The sequence below is a fragment of the Crocuta crocuta genome, unplaced genomic scaffold, assembly GCF_008692635.1.
Source record: "Crocuta crocuta isolate KB4526 unplaced genomic scaffold, BGI_CrCroc_1.0 scaffold190, whole genome shotgun sequence".
Lineage (NCBI taxonomy): Eukaryota > Metazoa > Chordata > Mammalia > Carnivora > Hyaenidae > Crocuta > Crocuta crocuta.
This window is the reverse complement of record NW_027527955.1, coordinates 8271629-8287707: the sequence shown is the minus strand read 5'-3', so window position 1 is coordinate 8287707 and position 16079 is coordinate 8271629. Positions and strand designations below refer to the sequence as shown.

Sequence of the window (16079 nt, the reverse complement as noted above, 5' to 3'; positions counted from 1 at the left end):
CTCTCAAGGATTAAATGAACTAATGTAAGTAAATTATCAGGCACAGTGCTGGGAGCACAGTGGACATTCAGTACATAGATGTGGCTATTAGCAGTAACAGTGATGTTGGTGTTGGGGCGCCTGGGGAGCCCAGTCGGTTCAGCGTCTGACTTCAGCTCAGGTCATGATCTCACTGCTTGTGAGTTCAAGCCCAGCATTGAGCTCTGTGCTGACAGCTCAGAGCCTGGAGCCTGCTTCAGATTCTGTGTCTCCCTCTCTCTGCCCCTCCCCTGCTTGTGTGCTCTCTCTCTCTCTTTCTCTCTCAAATATAAAATAAAGTATAAAAAGTTTTTTTAATTTAAAAAGTGATGGTGTTGATGATCATGATCATGGAGAAGATATAGGCTGATCAGTGTCCATTGAATAAATCTATAAAAGGTGACTATGATAATTAAGTTATTTTGCTGTTATGGTTACTCTGGAAATGTGGCTAATTAAGCCTCACTGCTGTGACCTTTTCTCTGTATGAGATGTTCTAGCCAACATAATTAAAATCTGTCTAGCAGTCAGTCAGTGTGTAGTCAGGCATGGTTGTATATGAACTTTCACATACAAGTCTGTGTGGACATATGTTTTCTCTTGGGTAAATATCTAGGAGTCACATGATTGTATATAAAGTTTATTTTTTGACTTTTTAAGAAACTGCCAGACTTTTTCAAAGAGGTTGTGCCATTTTACATTCCCACCAACAGTGACTGGTGGGAATACAGTTCATTCTCCAAAGATGTCTTACTTTTCCAAAGCAAATAAAAATGATTAAAATGTGATATGATGGTGGTTATAAACTAACATGATATTAACTTTAAACTCAGAGGGTTCGTTGTGAGGATTAAATGAACTAAGAAAAAGCATTTGCACAGCGTGCAATAAGTGCTCCATGTCTGTTAGTAGTAGTAGTATTATGTTAATTTATTTTCTGTGGTCTTTATTTGTTGTACATTAGTGACGTATTTCGATAGACTAAAAGGTAAACAGGCTCGGCTTTAAATATCAAAGTCATGTCTTATAAAAATATTCACATTCATGAATACATCCTTAAACAAAATATATATTTTTTCCTTTCCAGTAGAGGGGGCAGTAAGACTGTAGGGGTTGCTTGCCTAGCAGTGTAGTAAAACAAAAGCTAAGACTTGCAGTTATTATTGCTGCAGGCTTTTTATGTCATTTTTGTACAGTTTTAGCTCTGAGAGAATGACCTTTCATTGTATACTGTTTATGTATATGCCTCAGGGCCTGAAATGTTTTACCAATTTGGAGTTGATTATAACATTTTTGTAAAAATAAAGCTATATATGCATTGACTTGTGATTATTTGAAATGTTTTTATTATACAGAGACCACACCTTCACTTTGGGATGTGGAGTTTGCTAAGCAGTTAGCCCAGGTAAACGAACAGCCCCTGCAGAATGGTTTTGAGGAGATGATCCAGTGGACAAAAGAGGGGAAACTGTGGGAGTTTCCAATTAACAATGAAGCAGGTAAGTCTTAATTTCAGAGTTTTATAAAATTCAGTGATGGGGATTAAACCTGACAGATGTTCAGTCATAGAGTCTAGTTATTTACATGAATTTCGGAACTTTGTATAAATTTCTTTGTGGTGTCTGAAAAAAAAAATCTCACAGTGTTTTTATTTTTTAATTTTTTTTTAAACATTTTTATTTATTTCTAGGAGAGAGAGAGAGGGACAGCGTGAGCAGGGGAGGGTCAGAGAGAGAGGGAGTCACAGACTCTGAAACAGGCTCCAGGCTCTGAGCTGGCAGTCAGCGCAGAGCCCGACGCGGGGCTTGAACCCATGAACCGCGAGATCATGACCTAAGCGAAAGCCGGACGCTTAACCGACTAAGCCACCCAGGTGCCCCCTCACAGTGTTTTTAAAAGGAATGTAGAGATGCGCCTGGCTGGCTCAGGTAATGGAGCATGCAGCTCTTGATCTCGGGGTTCGGGGTTGTGACTTCAAGACCCGCGTTGGGTGTAGACTTTACTTAAAAATAAAATCTTTAGGGGTACCTGGGTGGCTTAGTCAGTTGAGTGTCAGACTTCAGCTCAGGTCATGATCTCGCGGTTCATGAGTTGGAGCCCCGCATCGGGCTCTGTGCTGACAGCTCGGAGTCTGGAGCCTCCTTCGGATTCTGTGTCTCCCTCTTTTTCTGCTCCTCCCCGCCCCCTACTTTCTCTTTCTAAAAAAATAAAAATTTTAAAAATACATAAAAATAAAATCTTTAGAAAATAAAAGGAGTGTTAGAACTTCCCTTAATTCTAGATGTTTGACAAGGAAAATGAAGTAAAATTATATGGCAGAAATGCATCATGAGTTGCTTTGGGACATGAAATTGGTGACTGCAAATGATGACAGTTCTCTAGTTGCTCAGCCGGGATTTCCTGGAAAATCTTATATATTAAATCCTGGGAATGATGTTCTATTTCAATTTTAGAGAACGTTACAACTCTTAAAGCCTTATGCGGGTTATCTTTTACTCATAAAACCATGCCATTAATGAGGTACAAGCTTCTCGTACTTGAAAACCACTCAAAGCAAAAATGTTGGAAGGCTTTGAAATGTTCTAGAACTCTGGTTGCAACCACCTAGATGCTTTGAGCTACTAGATGCTGTTACCTACTTTCCTGGAGATTATTCTGGAGATGATTCCTCTTTCTCACTCAAAAGGAAAACAGTGTTGCACTGTGCTACGTACGTTCTGTGGAAGTTTTCTGTCATCATCAGTTAAACATTTTAGATATGTTTCCAACTAGAAGAGATTCGTTTACTTTTCTGGTGCAGTTAGGTAGGAGTGGCAAACACCTCAGTAAGTCTTAGGAAAGTGTAGCCTATATTTTAACCTTTGTAGTATTATGCTGTCAACTCAGCATCTTATTTTTTGATGACATTTCATTTGTTTGGATTCATAAGTGGAACAGAAACTTAAATATCAGAAATATTTTGTCTTCTGTCTTGATGAAGTGCTACTTTGTACAGGAAAAGTTTTTAGAGACTTACAGTTCCTTAGCAAATTCTTAATATTTTATGTTTTTGTGTGGTATATGCAGTAATAAAGGATGCCATGTTTCATCTGTTACATAACATGTATGTTTCCCAAAGTAGTATGCTTTCCATACTCATAGGTGTCAGGGAAAGGTGAAAAAAAAGCCCAAGGACTTTTCAGTTGTACAGAGTACAGATCTGAGCTCTCTCATTGCGTAGCCATTTGCCTTTAAGGAACCTGTTTAACCTCCTGAGCCTTAGTTTCCTCATCTGTAAAATTAAAGATACTTTACTGGAAGAGTGTAAGAAATAGGACAAAGTTAACTGGTTTGCTCAGCACAGTTCTTGGCATATAATACATGTGAAGAAGGGTTCGTTCATTTTCCCTCCTGTATGAACATAGGATTTTAGGAGGTGAAAAAAACTGGGGTGGCTGGGTGGCTCAGTTGGTTAAGAAACCAACTTCATTCAGCTCAGGTCATGATCTCACAGTTTGTGACTTCAAGCCCCACGTCGGGCTCTGTACTGACACCTCAGAGCCTGGAGGCTGCTTCAGATTCTGTGCCTCCCTCTCTTTCTGCCCCTCCCCCATTGGTGCTCTGTCTCTCTCAAAAATAAATAAACATTAAAAAAATTTAGAGGGGCTTCTGGGTGGCTCAATCGGTTGAGTGTCTGACTTCGGTTCAGGTCATGCTCTCATGGTTCATGGGTTCGAGCCCCGCATTGTGCTCTTGTGCTGACAGCTCAGAGCCTAGATCCTGCTTCAGATTCTGTGTCTCCCTCTCTCTCTCTGCCCCTGCTTGTGCTCTGTCTCTCTCTCAAGAATAAATTAACATTAAAAAACTAAAAATAAATAAATTAAAAATTTTTGAGGGGGTACTTGGGTGGCTCAGTCAGTTGAGTATCTGACTTCAGCTCAGGTCATGATCTCGTGGTTTGTGGGTTCAAACCCTACGTCAGGCTTTGTGCTGACAGCTTGGAGCCTGGACCCTGCTTCAGAATCTGTGTCTCCCTCTTTCTGCCCCTGCCCTGCTCGCACTCCCTTATCTCTCTCTCAGAAATAAATAAACATTTAAAAAGTTGTAGGGAAAAAAACAAAATACAGTATATAATATTAAGGGAAGATTTCATTATTTGATGAAACTTGGGTGTTCCAAGTCCTCATGGTTAAAAACGTGGTTTTAAAACCCAATATTGAAGCAGAATAACATGTGACTTTATTTAGGAGAGATCGTGGTTAGGAGTTCAAGTTTCGAGTAAGTTGTATGCATTATCTCTCTAAGCCTCACTTCCCTGGTCTGTGAAATGATGGAAATAATAATAGGACTTATTTTATGGGATTCTTCTGAGAAATAAGTGAGGTTGTACAAGTAAAGCATCATCAACTGTCACCATTCCCGGTTCCTACAACAACAGTATTGTGAGAGGATTTTACTACACTCTAAGGATTTTAAATCTCAAACTGTTAGTGAGGATATGTATTTTTTAGCAATCACCAAATAGGGTAACAGGAAATTATAGGTTGGTGTACATTATCATCAAAAAACATTTTAAATTCAAGACATCCAGATGGCCAACTGACACCTGAGAAAATGCTCAACATTACTCACCATCAGGGAAATACAAATCAAAACCACACTGAGATACTACCTCACACCCGTCAGAACAGCTAACATTAACAACTCAGGCAGCAATAGATGTTGGTGAGGATGTGGAGAAAGAGGATCTCTTTTGCACTGCTGGTGGGAATGCAGACTGTGCAGGCACTCTGGAAAACAGTATGGAGGTCCTTAAAAAATTAAAAATAGAACTACCCTACGACCCAGCAATTGCACTATTAGGTATTTATCCAAGGGATACAGGTGTGCTGTTTCTAAGGGGCACATGCACCCCAGTGTTTATAGCAGCACTATCAACAGCAGCCAAAGTATGGAAAGAGCCCAAACGTCCATCGGTGGGATGAATGGATAAAGATGTTGGTGTGTATATACGTGTATATATACACATACATATATATACAATGGAGTATTACTGGGCAATCAAAAAATGAATTCTTATCATTTGCAACTACATGGATGGAACTAGAGGGTATTAGGCTAAGCCAAATTAGTCAAAGAAAGATAAATATCATATGACTTCAATCATATGAAGACTTCAGATAGAAAACAGATGAACATAAGGGAAGGGAAGCAAAAATAATATAAAACCAGGGAGGGGGGACAAAACATAAGAGACTCTTAAATATGGAGAACAAACAGAGGGTTGCTGGAGGGAGTGTGGGAGGGGGGATGGGCTAAATGGGTCAGGGGTGTTAAGGAATCTACTCTTGAAATCACTGTTGCACTATATGCTATATTGCATATATTGCACTATATGCTAGCTAACTTGGATGTAAATTTTAAGAAATAAATAAAAAAATAACAATAAAAAAATAAAACACTTAAGCTCATCAAAATCTTGAATGTCCAAAGGAACTTATCTTAAATTTGACCTGATTTTTAAGAGAGTTTGATTTTTACAAAAGGAAAAATAACATGTCTTTTGGTCAGGTTGGGGAGATAAATGTGACAAGTTTCCATACACACTGTACATATTATTGATGCTTCATGGTGGGAAAGGGAGGTATCTCATTTCCAGCTCTTTAAGGCAATTGTTATCTGAATGAAAAACAGGAAAGGAACTGTGGAAACTTTCTCACTTTGATCACTCCCCTCAGTATACACTTAGGAACTTCAGAATCCTTAAAGAGACTGGCATTAAAATTTGGAGCCTCAGCAGTTCCATAAGATTCTGCTATATTTCTTATTTTAAAATTTTAAGATTAATAAAATGTCATGCTCTCTCTGCTAATACTTGGCTTCATGAAGATTTACTTAGATGCTTTTGGGGAAAGGGGTTTTATTTCTAGAGGCAGGCCATGCCAGTTTTCTGAACCTAATATTGAAAATGACGAAATGATATGTCCTGGGTTTACAGCTTCACTTCCCAGTGTTTTGTTTTTCATTTATATAAAAAACTACAGTTTGTTGTTTTGCCATGGAAAACATAAATTATTTTCCAATTTGAAGTAGCTTTTTTTTTCTCTTTTTTTTTTTTTTTTTTTTTTTAAGAACTGGTTTGTCCCTTCTGTTTTGCTTTGCCAGCAGAGAGATTTACAAGAGCAGTTAGGTGGCATTATTCCCACTTAGATTTTATAGTCATTATTTTATATTGGATTGATAATAAAAACATTTTTATTTTAGCTTTGGCTTTAAATTTAATCGTATTTTTACCATATTTTTAACCGTATTTTTACCCAGTTAACAGAGTCTTGCCCTTGAATATTCTTTAGCCATACATATGCTACCAAATCATGTTCTGAAGTGTATCAGTTTTTTGTTGCTTAACATGCCACTCCATAACTTATTAAAACAACTAAGTTAGAACTGCTCATGAATTTATGGGTTTTCTGAATGGTTTTGGCAGCTTAGCTGAGGGTAGATCCTTCTAGAGTGGCTGGCTGGTCTCATATGTCTGGTTGTTGGTGCTGGCTGTCGTCAGGGGAGATGGAGGTACCTGGGTTGTATATCACTCACCATTTCACAGCCCAGCTTGGGCTTCACATGGCTGTGGTTGGGTTCCTAACAGCAAGGAAGAGCAAGGATTGATGTGTAAGTGCTTCTCAAGCTTTTGTTTGCACTGTGTTTAGTAATATCCCATTGACAAAGCAGGTCATTTGGCCAACCCTGAATTCACGGTTTGAGAGACAGGCTCCGCCTATTTACGGGACGAATGGCAAAGTCACACTGTAAAGGGGCATGTATAGAAGCATAGGAATGATGTGTGGCCATTTGTCCATCTACCACCTTGACTTCTTTTTTATTTACTTTTGTTTTAATAAAAATAATGTATAGATCTTTAAATGTCCAAATAAATTTTTTAAAACATCTCTTTCAGTAAATATAAACTAACTCCAGGCAATTAGAAAGCATTTTTCAACCCTTCTATCTTGAGTTAATTGTAGATTCACAGCCACTGAAGAAATAATAAATATCTTGGATAGCCTCTACCTGTTTTCTCCCAATAGTTACTTCTTGCAGAACCATTGTCTAATATTACAGCCAGGCACTTGGCATTGATAGTTCTTCAGCCATGTTCAGATGTCTCCAGTTGACAAGTACTCTTGTGTATGTACGCATTTAGTTCTATGCAATTTTGTCATATATGTAGACTCACGTGACCACCACCACAGTCAGGCTCCTCAAGGAGCCCTTGTATAAGCCTTTTATGACACCACCTGTTTGCCACCCACTGTCTCCCCTTCTTTGTCTTGGATCCCTGACAATCATTAAAATGCTTCTACATTTCTATTATTCTCTCACTTCAGGAAATACATACAGGATATCTGAGTGGCTCAGTTAATTAAGCATCTGACTCTTGATTTCGGCCCAGGTCATGGCCTCCTGGTTCCTGAGATTGAGCCTAATGTCCTTAGCTTGGAGCCTACTTGCGATTCTCCCTCTCCCCCTCTGTGCCCCTCCCTGGTGTGCTTGTGGGAGTACTCTCTTTCTCTCTCTTCTTCTCTCAAAATAAATAAATAGACTTAAAAAAAAGTATATACAGATAGAACCATATAATGTGTAACCTTTGGGGACTGGCTCTTTTTCTACTCCACCTGATTAATTCTCTGGGGATGTATCCAAGCTGTTACATTTATCAATATGTTTGTGGGTTTATTTGTTTGTTTAAGCATTCACCTGATTAAAAAAAAAAAAACCTGGGTTGTTACCAGTTTGGAGCTATTATGAATAAAGGTACTATAAATACCTGTGTACAGAATTTTATATGAATATAAATTTCCATTTCCTTAGGGTAAATACCTAGGTGTGAAATTGTTGGGTCATATGGTAGTTGCATATTTACTTTTTTTTTTGTTTTATTTATTTTTGAGAGAGAGAGACAGCATGAGCAGGGAAGGGTCAGAGAGAGGGAGACACAGAATCTGAAGACAGGCTCCAGGCTCTGAGCTAGCTGTCAGGGCAGAGCCCAACGCAGGGCTCAAACCCACAAATCGTGAGATCATGACCTGAGCTGAAGTCAGATGCTTAACTGACTGAGCCACCAGGCACCCCGCATATTTTCTTTTTAAAGAAACTTCTAAACTGATTTCTAGCGTAGCTGTGCCATTTTATATTCCCTCCAGCAATTGATATTGTCTGTTTGTCTTTTAGATTTGTTTACCTTTGATAGATATGTATTGATAGCTCATTATGGTTTTAATCTGCATTTCCTTAATCGCTACAGCAGTTGACCGTGTGCGTGTGTGTGTGTGTGTGTGTGTGTGTGTGTGTGTGTGTTGGCCATCTGTATATTTTCTTTAATGAAATGTCTGTTTCTGGTTTTTGCCCATTTTCTAATTGGAGTGTCTGTCTGGTTTTCTTACTCTTGAGTTTTAAGAATTGTATATGTATATATGTATAATTTATTTGTATTTATAAAATTTATTTATATATAGATATATATATATACATCTATATATATTCCAGATACTAGCCCTCTATTGAATATTTGGTTTGCAAATTTTTTTTCCCAGTCCATAGTTTGTCTTTTCATCCTCTTAATGGGGTCTTTGACAGAGCAAAAGTTTTTAATTTTGATGGGGTCTGGTTTTTCCTTTTATGGATGGTGCTTTTGCTATCAAGTTCTTTGCCAGCCTTTGAACCAGATTTTCCCCTATGTTTTCTCTTTTCTTTTTTTAAGATTTTATTTTTAGGGCACCTGAGTGGCTCATCAGTTAAGCATCCGAACTTAGTTGGTTCAGCTCAGGTCATGATGTCATGGTTCGGGAGTTTGAGCTCTGCTCAGGCTCTCTGCTGTCAGCCCAGAGCTGCTTTGGATCCTCTGTCTACTTCTCTCTCTGCCCCTCCCTTGCTGATTCTCTCTCCCCCGGCCCCTCTACTCTCTCAAAATAAATAAACTTAGAAGTGCCTGGGTGGCTCAGTTGGTTAAGTGTCCAAATTTGGCTCAGGTCATGATCTCACAGTTCCTGAGTTCAAGCCCCATGTTGGAAGCTTAGAGCCTGGAGCCTGCTTCTGATTCTGTATCTCCCTCTCTGACCCTCCTGCACTCACGCTCTGTCTATCAAAAATAAACATTAAAAAAAAGATTCTATTTTTAAGTAATCTCTACACACAACATAGGGCTCGAATGCACAACCCTTAGATCACGAGTCTCCTGCTCTACCCACTGAGCCAGACAGGTGCCTGTCCCCTATTTTTTTTTCTATATGATTTATAATTTTACATTTAAATTCATGATCCATTTGGGGTTCGTTTGTATGAAGTGTGAGGTTTAGGTTGAAGTTCTTTCTGTGTGTTTGTCAATAGATATCCATTTGCTCTGTCACCATTTGTTGAAAAGGCTACCCTTTCTTCATTGAATTGTCTTTGCACCTTTGTTTAAAGAGCTGGCCATGACTGCGTGGGTCTCTTACTACAGGGCTGCCATAGCAAAATACCATGGATGGGTAGCTAAACAAGATTTGTTTCTTTGTAGTTCTGGAGGCTGGAAATCCAAGATCAAGGTGCCAGCAAGTTTTGTTTCTCCTGAGGCCTCTCGGTTTGCAGATATTTGCCTCCTTGTTGTATCTTCACATGATTGTTTTTCTCTGTGTGCTCTCTGGGTTTCTCCTCTTCTTCCTATAAGGACGCCAGGCCTATCGGACCAGAACGCCATTGTTACAACTTCATTTAACCTTACTCGTCTCTAGAAAGATCCTGTCTCTAAATATAGTCATTGGGGATCAGGACCTCAACCTATGGATTTTGGGAGGACATATTTCGATCCATAGCAGGGTCTGTTTCTGGCCCTCACTGCCGTTCCATCAATCTGTGTGTCTGTCCCTCGGCCAGTATTATGCTTTTGATTTTTATAGCTATTTCAGTAAGTGTTAGCATTATTGTTCCTGTTTTATTCTTCTCTGTCAAGATTGTGCCTTTCCATGTAAATTTTAGAGTAAACTTGTCGGTAGTAAAACCTTACTGAGGTTTTGACAGGAAGTGCATTAAACATATAAATAAATTTGGAGAGAATTAATATCTTAATAGATTGAGTCTTCCAGTTTAATTAGAAATGTGATTGATTTTTTGTGTGTTGATTTTGTATCCTGTAACCTTACTGGACTCACTAATTAGTTCCAGGAGGTTTTTTTGTAGATTCTTTGGGATTGTCTGTGTAGACAAGCAGGTCATCTACAGATAGGAATGGTTTTATTTTTTCCTTTGCCATCTCTATGTCTTTTCTTCCTTATTACAGTGGCTAAAATTTTTAGTAAGATCATGGTAAGAGCTGACTTCATTGTCTTGCTCATGGAACTTAGGGGAAAAGCCTCAGTCTTTCACCATGAAGCATGATATTAGCTGCAGATTTTTTATAGATGTTCTTTATCAAGTTGAAGTCATTTTTCTTTTTTTCTAACTTGGTGAAAGTTGTTATCAAAAACTGGTGTTGTGTCCTATGACTTTTCTTCTTCAACCTGTTGAAACGAATTACATTGGTTTTCAAATGTTGAATCAGCCCTGCACAGCTGATGTAAATCCCACTTGATCCTGGTATATAAATCTTTTTATACATTGTTGGATTTGTTTGCTAATTTTGTTTAAAGTTTTTGCCTCTAAGTCCATGAGAGATAATGGTTCATAGTTCTCTCTCTCTCTCTCTCTGTTTTTGTTTTGTTGTTGTGTCTTTGTCTGATTTTGGTAACCAGGTAACACTGGCCTTATACAATGAGTTAGGAGTGTTCTAGTTTCTGGAAAAGTTTGTGTAAGACTGATACTAGTTTTTCTTTTGGTGTTTAATAAGATTCTCAAGTGAAGCCGTCTGGGCTTAGGGATTTCTTTCTTGAGAACTTTTAAACTACAAATTCCTTTTCTTTAATAGTTACAAGTATTCAGGTTATATATTTTGGTTTGAATTTTCTGATTTTTTTAAGTTGTCCATTTTTTTCTTCCCCAAATTGTTGAAATTTTAGTGTGTAGTTATTTGTGGTATTCTCTTATTATGCCATTAATGATTTCAGGATTTGTAGCAATAATCTCCTTTTCATTTCTATTTCATTCCTCTCCTTTTTTCCTTATCAGACTTAATAGAGACTTATGAATTTTACTGATTTTGTTTTTAAAGAACTAAGTATTGGGGCTGGGCACCTGGGTGGCTTGGATTAAGACACTGACTTGGTTAAGCATCTGACTTTTGATTTCGGCTCGAGTCATGCTCTCATGGTTCCTGAGATCGAGCCCCACATCTGGCTCTGCACTGACAGTGAGGACTCTGGTTGGGATTCTCTCTCTACCTCTCTCTCTACTGCTCCACCACTTGCACTCTCTCTGTTGCTTTCAAAAAAAAAAATAATAAAGATTTTTTTTTAAAAAGAGCTAAGTATTTGTTTCACTGATTTTTCTCTATTTTCCTATTTTTAGTTTTATCCATTTCAAATGTTTATTATTTCCTTCCTTTGCTTGCTTTAGGATTATTTTGCTCTTTTTTAGGTTCTTAAGGTGGGAACTTAGATTACTGACTTGAATGGACCACCTGTCTCAGGTCATGGTGTCACGGTTTGTGAGTTTGAGCCCTCTGTCAGGCTCTGTGCTGCTTCATTTTCTGTGTCTCCCTTTCTCTCTCTGCCCCTCCCCTACTCACATTCTGTCTCTCTCGAAAAAAATAAACATTAAAAAAAAGATTATTGAGACTTTTCCTCTTCTGTATGTGCATTTAGTGCTGTATGTGTCCTTTATAGGACTGCTTTAGCTACATTCCACAAATTGTGATATATTGTGTTTTCATTTTCATTCAATTCTGAGTGTTTTTCTACATTTTCTTTGAGATTTCCTCTATGACCTATGCATTATTTTTAAGTATCTTGTTTAAGTTTTAACTGTTTCCTGTTGTCTTTCTGTTACTGATTTCTAGTTTGATTCCATTATGATCAGAGAATGTACTATGTATCACTCCAATTTTTTTAAATGTATTGCAGTTTGTGACCCAGGATGTGGTCTACCTAGGTGAATGTTCCATGAATGCTTAAAAAGAATTTGTATTCTGCAGTAGTTCTGTGGAGTGCTGTGTAGACATCAGTTTGGTACCGTTTGTTGATGTTCAGTTCTTCTCTGTCTTGGCTAATTTTCTACTTTGCAGTTCTCAGAATTGCTGACAGTGGACTTTTGAGATGCCCAACTATCATTGTGGGTTTTTCTATTAGTCTTTTATTTCTATCATTTTTCTTTCACATATTTAGAAACTCTATATTGTTTGGTGCATACATAATTCAAAGCACTATATCTTCTTGGTGGATTGGCCCATTTGTTATATAACATTTTTCTTTCTTCCTAGTGATTTTTTTTTGCTCTGAAGTCTGTTTTATCTGTTAATTGTATAACCAACCACTCATGCTTTTCTTTTTTTAACAACTGATGTTAACAAGATATATTTTTCTTCATCCTTTTACTTTTAACCTACCTATGTTGTATTTGAAGTGAGTTTCTTATAGAAAGCATATAGTTGGATGCATGTTATTATATCCATCTGCCAATCTCTGTCTTTTGATTGGTGTATTTAGACCATTTATATTTGAAGTAATTATTGATTGGGATGCCTAGCTGGTTCAGTTGGTAGAGTGTGTGAGACTCTTGATCTTAGGGTTGTGAGTTCGAGCCCCACCTTGGGTACTTAAAAATAAAATTAAAAAAAAGTAATTACTGATTTGTTAGGACTTAAGTCTCTTGTTTTATTATTTGTCTTCTGTTCATTTTCTCCATTTCTCATTCCTTTTTTTGAGCTTCCTGTGGGCTGCTTGAACATGTTTTAAGATTTTATCATATTTTGTTTATGTAGTTTTTTTTTAGATTAATTGTATAGTTTTCTTAGTGGTTTGCTTTAGGTATTAAAATATTCACTAGCAGGGAGCCTGGGTGGCTCAGTTGGTTGGGTGTCCAACTTCAGCTCAGGTCATGATCTCACCATTCCCGAGTTCGGACCCCGCGTCGGGCTCTGTGCTGACAGCTCAGAGCCTGGAGCCTATTTCAGATTCTATGTCTCCCTCTCTGTCTCTGCCCCTCCCCCAGTCATGCTCTGTCTCTCTCAAAAATAAACATTAAAAAAAATTTTTTTTTAATATTCACTAGCAGTAATTGTTGCTACCTTTGAACATGTATAATGTGCTAAGTCTTATAAAAAGGGTTTTATAAGCTTTGTGTCTACGTAATCTTTATAGAAACCCCATGAGGAAGGTTCTATTTCAATCCTCATTTTATACCTGAAAACTGATGCTCAGAGAACTTAATTAATTTGCGCAGTCACACAGTTGTTAAGTTGGTAGGCAAACCCAGGTCCGACTACAAAGCTCATGCCTTTAACTGTAATACCCATTAATGTTAATTTTATGAGAGATGTTTTACATCAAAATTGTAATGTATTTTTATCTCATTTCCTAGGTTTTGATGATGATGGTTCAGAATTTCATGAACATATATTTCTGGATAAATATCTGGAAGATTTTCCAAAACAAGGACCAATTCGCCACTTCATGGAGCTGGTGACCTGTGGCCTTTCCAAAAATCCGTATCTGAGTGTTAAGCAGAAGGTTGAACATATAGAGTGGTTTAGAAATTATTTTAATGAAAAACAAGACATTCTAAAAGAAAGTGGCATACAGTTCAATTGAAGACTATCAAAATTTCTATTTCAAGCTGGAGATACAACTAAATTAACTAATTTTACCAGAAGTTTTCCTATATTATGTTAATTACTACATCTGATTTGAGTGATATAAATGTTAAATTGCTTAAAAGTAATAGTAACTGAAGAATATTCTTGGATGGAGAAAAATCAACATTCATAGAATCAGTTAGTAATTCTTAACAGAAGACTGTCTTAGTAATAAGTTTAAGACCGCTTCCTCCAGCAATTTTGTTTTCAGTGACCATACTTCTTTGAAATATAATTATTAGCCACATATCTGTTGATGTCAGGGTGCTGTAACAATTGAGATGATTTATAGATAGGTTTATATGCAGCAAAAATGTATATCTACATACACACATTTTATATATTTGTGTATATACATATTTATATATTTTTATGTTTTTCACCATAAATTAGTGACCCTTGCGTAAGTCTGGGTCACCAGCGAGAAGCAACCTTGTAAAAATAAGCAGCTTGTTCTAACCCCTTCTAGTCCTTTAGGTCTTCATGCCAGAGTTAGAACTGTTTATTTTTCTACTATGGTGCTTAGCAGTGTGACTTGGTTTCATACAACTCAAAAGATTGAAGATTCAAAACTCAAAACAAGAGTTCAGTTTACAGTGGCCCCAGCCTAATAGTGTTTCAGGTCCCTGGCGTAAGCAAATGAAAATCCTGTGAAGGAAGCCATCGTAAACTGAGGATTCAAATTATAAAACATAAAAGGAAACAAAGCAGCAGGATTGCACACAAGGAGAAACAGACTACAAAAACAGACTTTGTAAAGCCTCTAAATACCAGGCTGATCATATTTACACTATGAACTATATATATAAGATAAAGCATAGGGCAAGAGACAGTAAAAGTGATTAGACTTTGGAAAAACAGTTAGTGAAGGAGTGTAACAGAATAGATACTGGAAAATAGATCTAAAGAAATCCATATGTAGTAGAGAGAAGAAAAGAGAAAAGAAATATGAAAGCGAGGTAAAGATTGGTATAAGAAGGTAACATTTGTTAGGCACCTGGCTGGCTCAGTCAGTAGAGCATGTGACTCTTGAACTCAGTTCAAGGCCCGTGTTGGGCATGGAGCCTACTTTAAAAAGAAAGAAAGGGGGAAAAAAGTAATATTTGTTCAATCAGATTTCCAGAAGGTTAAAAAAAAAAGAAATGGGTCAGAAGCTATCTTTGGATAGTTAATGGAGGCAAATTTTTTTACAGTTTATGAAAGACATCCGTTCACGGTGGAGTGTGGAGAGAACGTGAGATTTGCTTCTGCAAATAGACTGTGGCAGAGGTGACTCCCTTGATTGGGTTATGTTCTGTGGCAAAAGTGACAGGATTAGTCGCTCTTGTGACTACATTACATTATGTAAGACTCCTTGTTAGCCAACTGGGTGACAATTCTACCGGCTTCGAAGAAGCTGCTGTCCTGTGAGAAGGCCTGTGCACGGGCACGTGGCGAACTGCAGGCCCACCAGGAGCACGGGGCAGCCTGCAACGAGACGGGGATCTCAGTTCTACAGCCTCAAATACCAGTTCCGCCACCAGCCGTGGAAGGGGACCCCACGCTCTGCAAAGGCGCACGTCCTGGCTGACAGCCTGCTGGCAGCCTTGTGAAACCTCGAAGAGGGGACCCAGCCAAGTGACCCACAGAAACCAGGAGATACTGTGCATGTTTTAAGCCGCTGAGTTTGACGTTATTTGTTACATGCCAGTAGAAAATTGACACAGAAAAGGAGATACAAAATTGTCAGAGAGTATGATTCTGTAGAAAGAAACAGTCTGTAAATTATAAGAACTAAGAGAATTTAGCAAGTTTGCAACTGCATTTCTGGATGCCGGCAACAGATAAAATATGACTTAGAAGATAGCACCAAAAATATAAATGAATAAAGTCTTAATGAAAGATATGTAGGATCTTTGTGAAATAATCTTCCTAAACTTTAGTGAAACCCGGTGCTTGGGTGGCCCAGTCTGTTAAGCATCCTACTTCAGCTCAGGTCATCATCTTGCAGTCCCACATCAGAGCCCCACATCAGGCTCTGCACTGCTCTGGATTCTCTCCTCTCCTCTCTTTCTGCCCCTTCCCCACTTGCACGGGGTCTCCCTCTCTCAAAAGAAATAAACTTTAAAAACTGTAATGAAACATAGTAAGTAATAAATAATGAAAAAAGGAGAGCCTGGCTGGCTCAGTCCGTTGAGCATGTGACTCCTGATCTCAGGATTGTGAGTTGGAACCCCACGATGGGAAGCAGTCAGTCTCTAAGGAGAAGATTCCTAAATTTGACTGTTAAAAATTTTTGTAAGTTTATTTTGAGAGAGAGTGTGAGCAAGGGAGGGGCAGA

At 38.0% G+C, this 16079-nt stretch overlaps 1 protein-coding gene across 2 annotated transcripts in view; it reads left to right on the top strand.

Annotated features, from left to right (window-relative positions):
* Positions 1-15644, top strand: part of MRPS31 (mitochondrial ribosomal protein S31) — a 31355-nt gene extending 15711 nt beyond the window's left edge. For both annotated transcript variants that reach the window (XM_077752579.1, XM_077752578.1), the window contains 2 exons: positions 1374-1517; positions 13486-15644. In XM_077752579.1, coding sequence (XP_077608705.1) covers positions 1374-1517; positions 13486-13715 — 374 coding nt within the window. In that variant the 3' untranslated portion in view covers positions 13716-15644. The remainder of the gene's footprint in view (positions 1-1373; positions 1518-13485) is intronic.
* Positions 15645-16079: the final 435 nt, after the last annotated feature.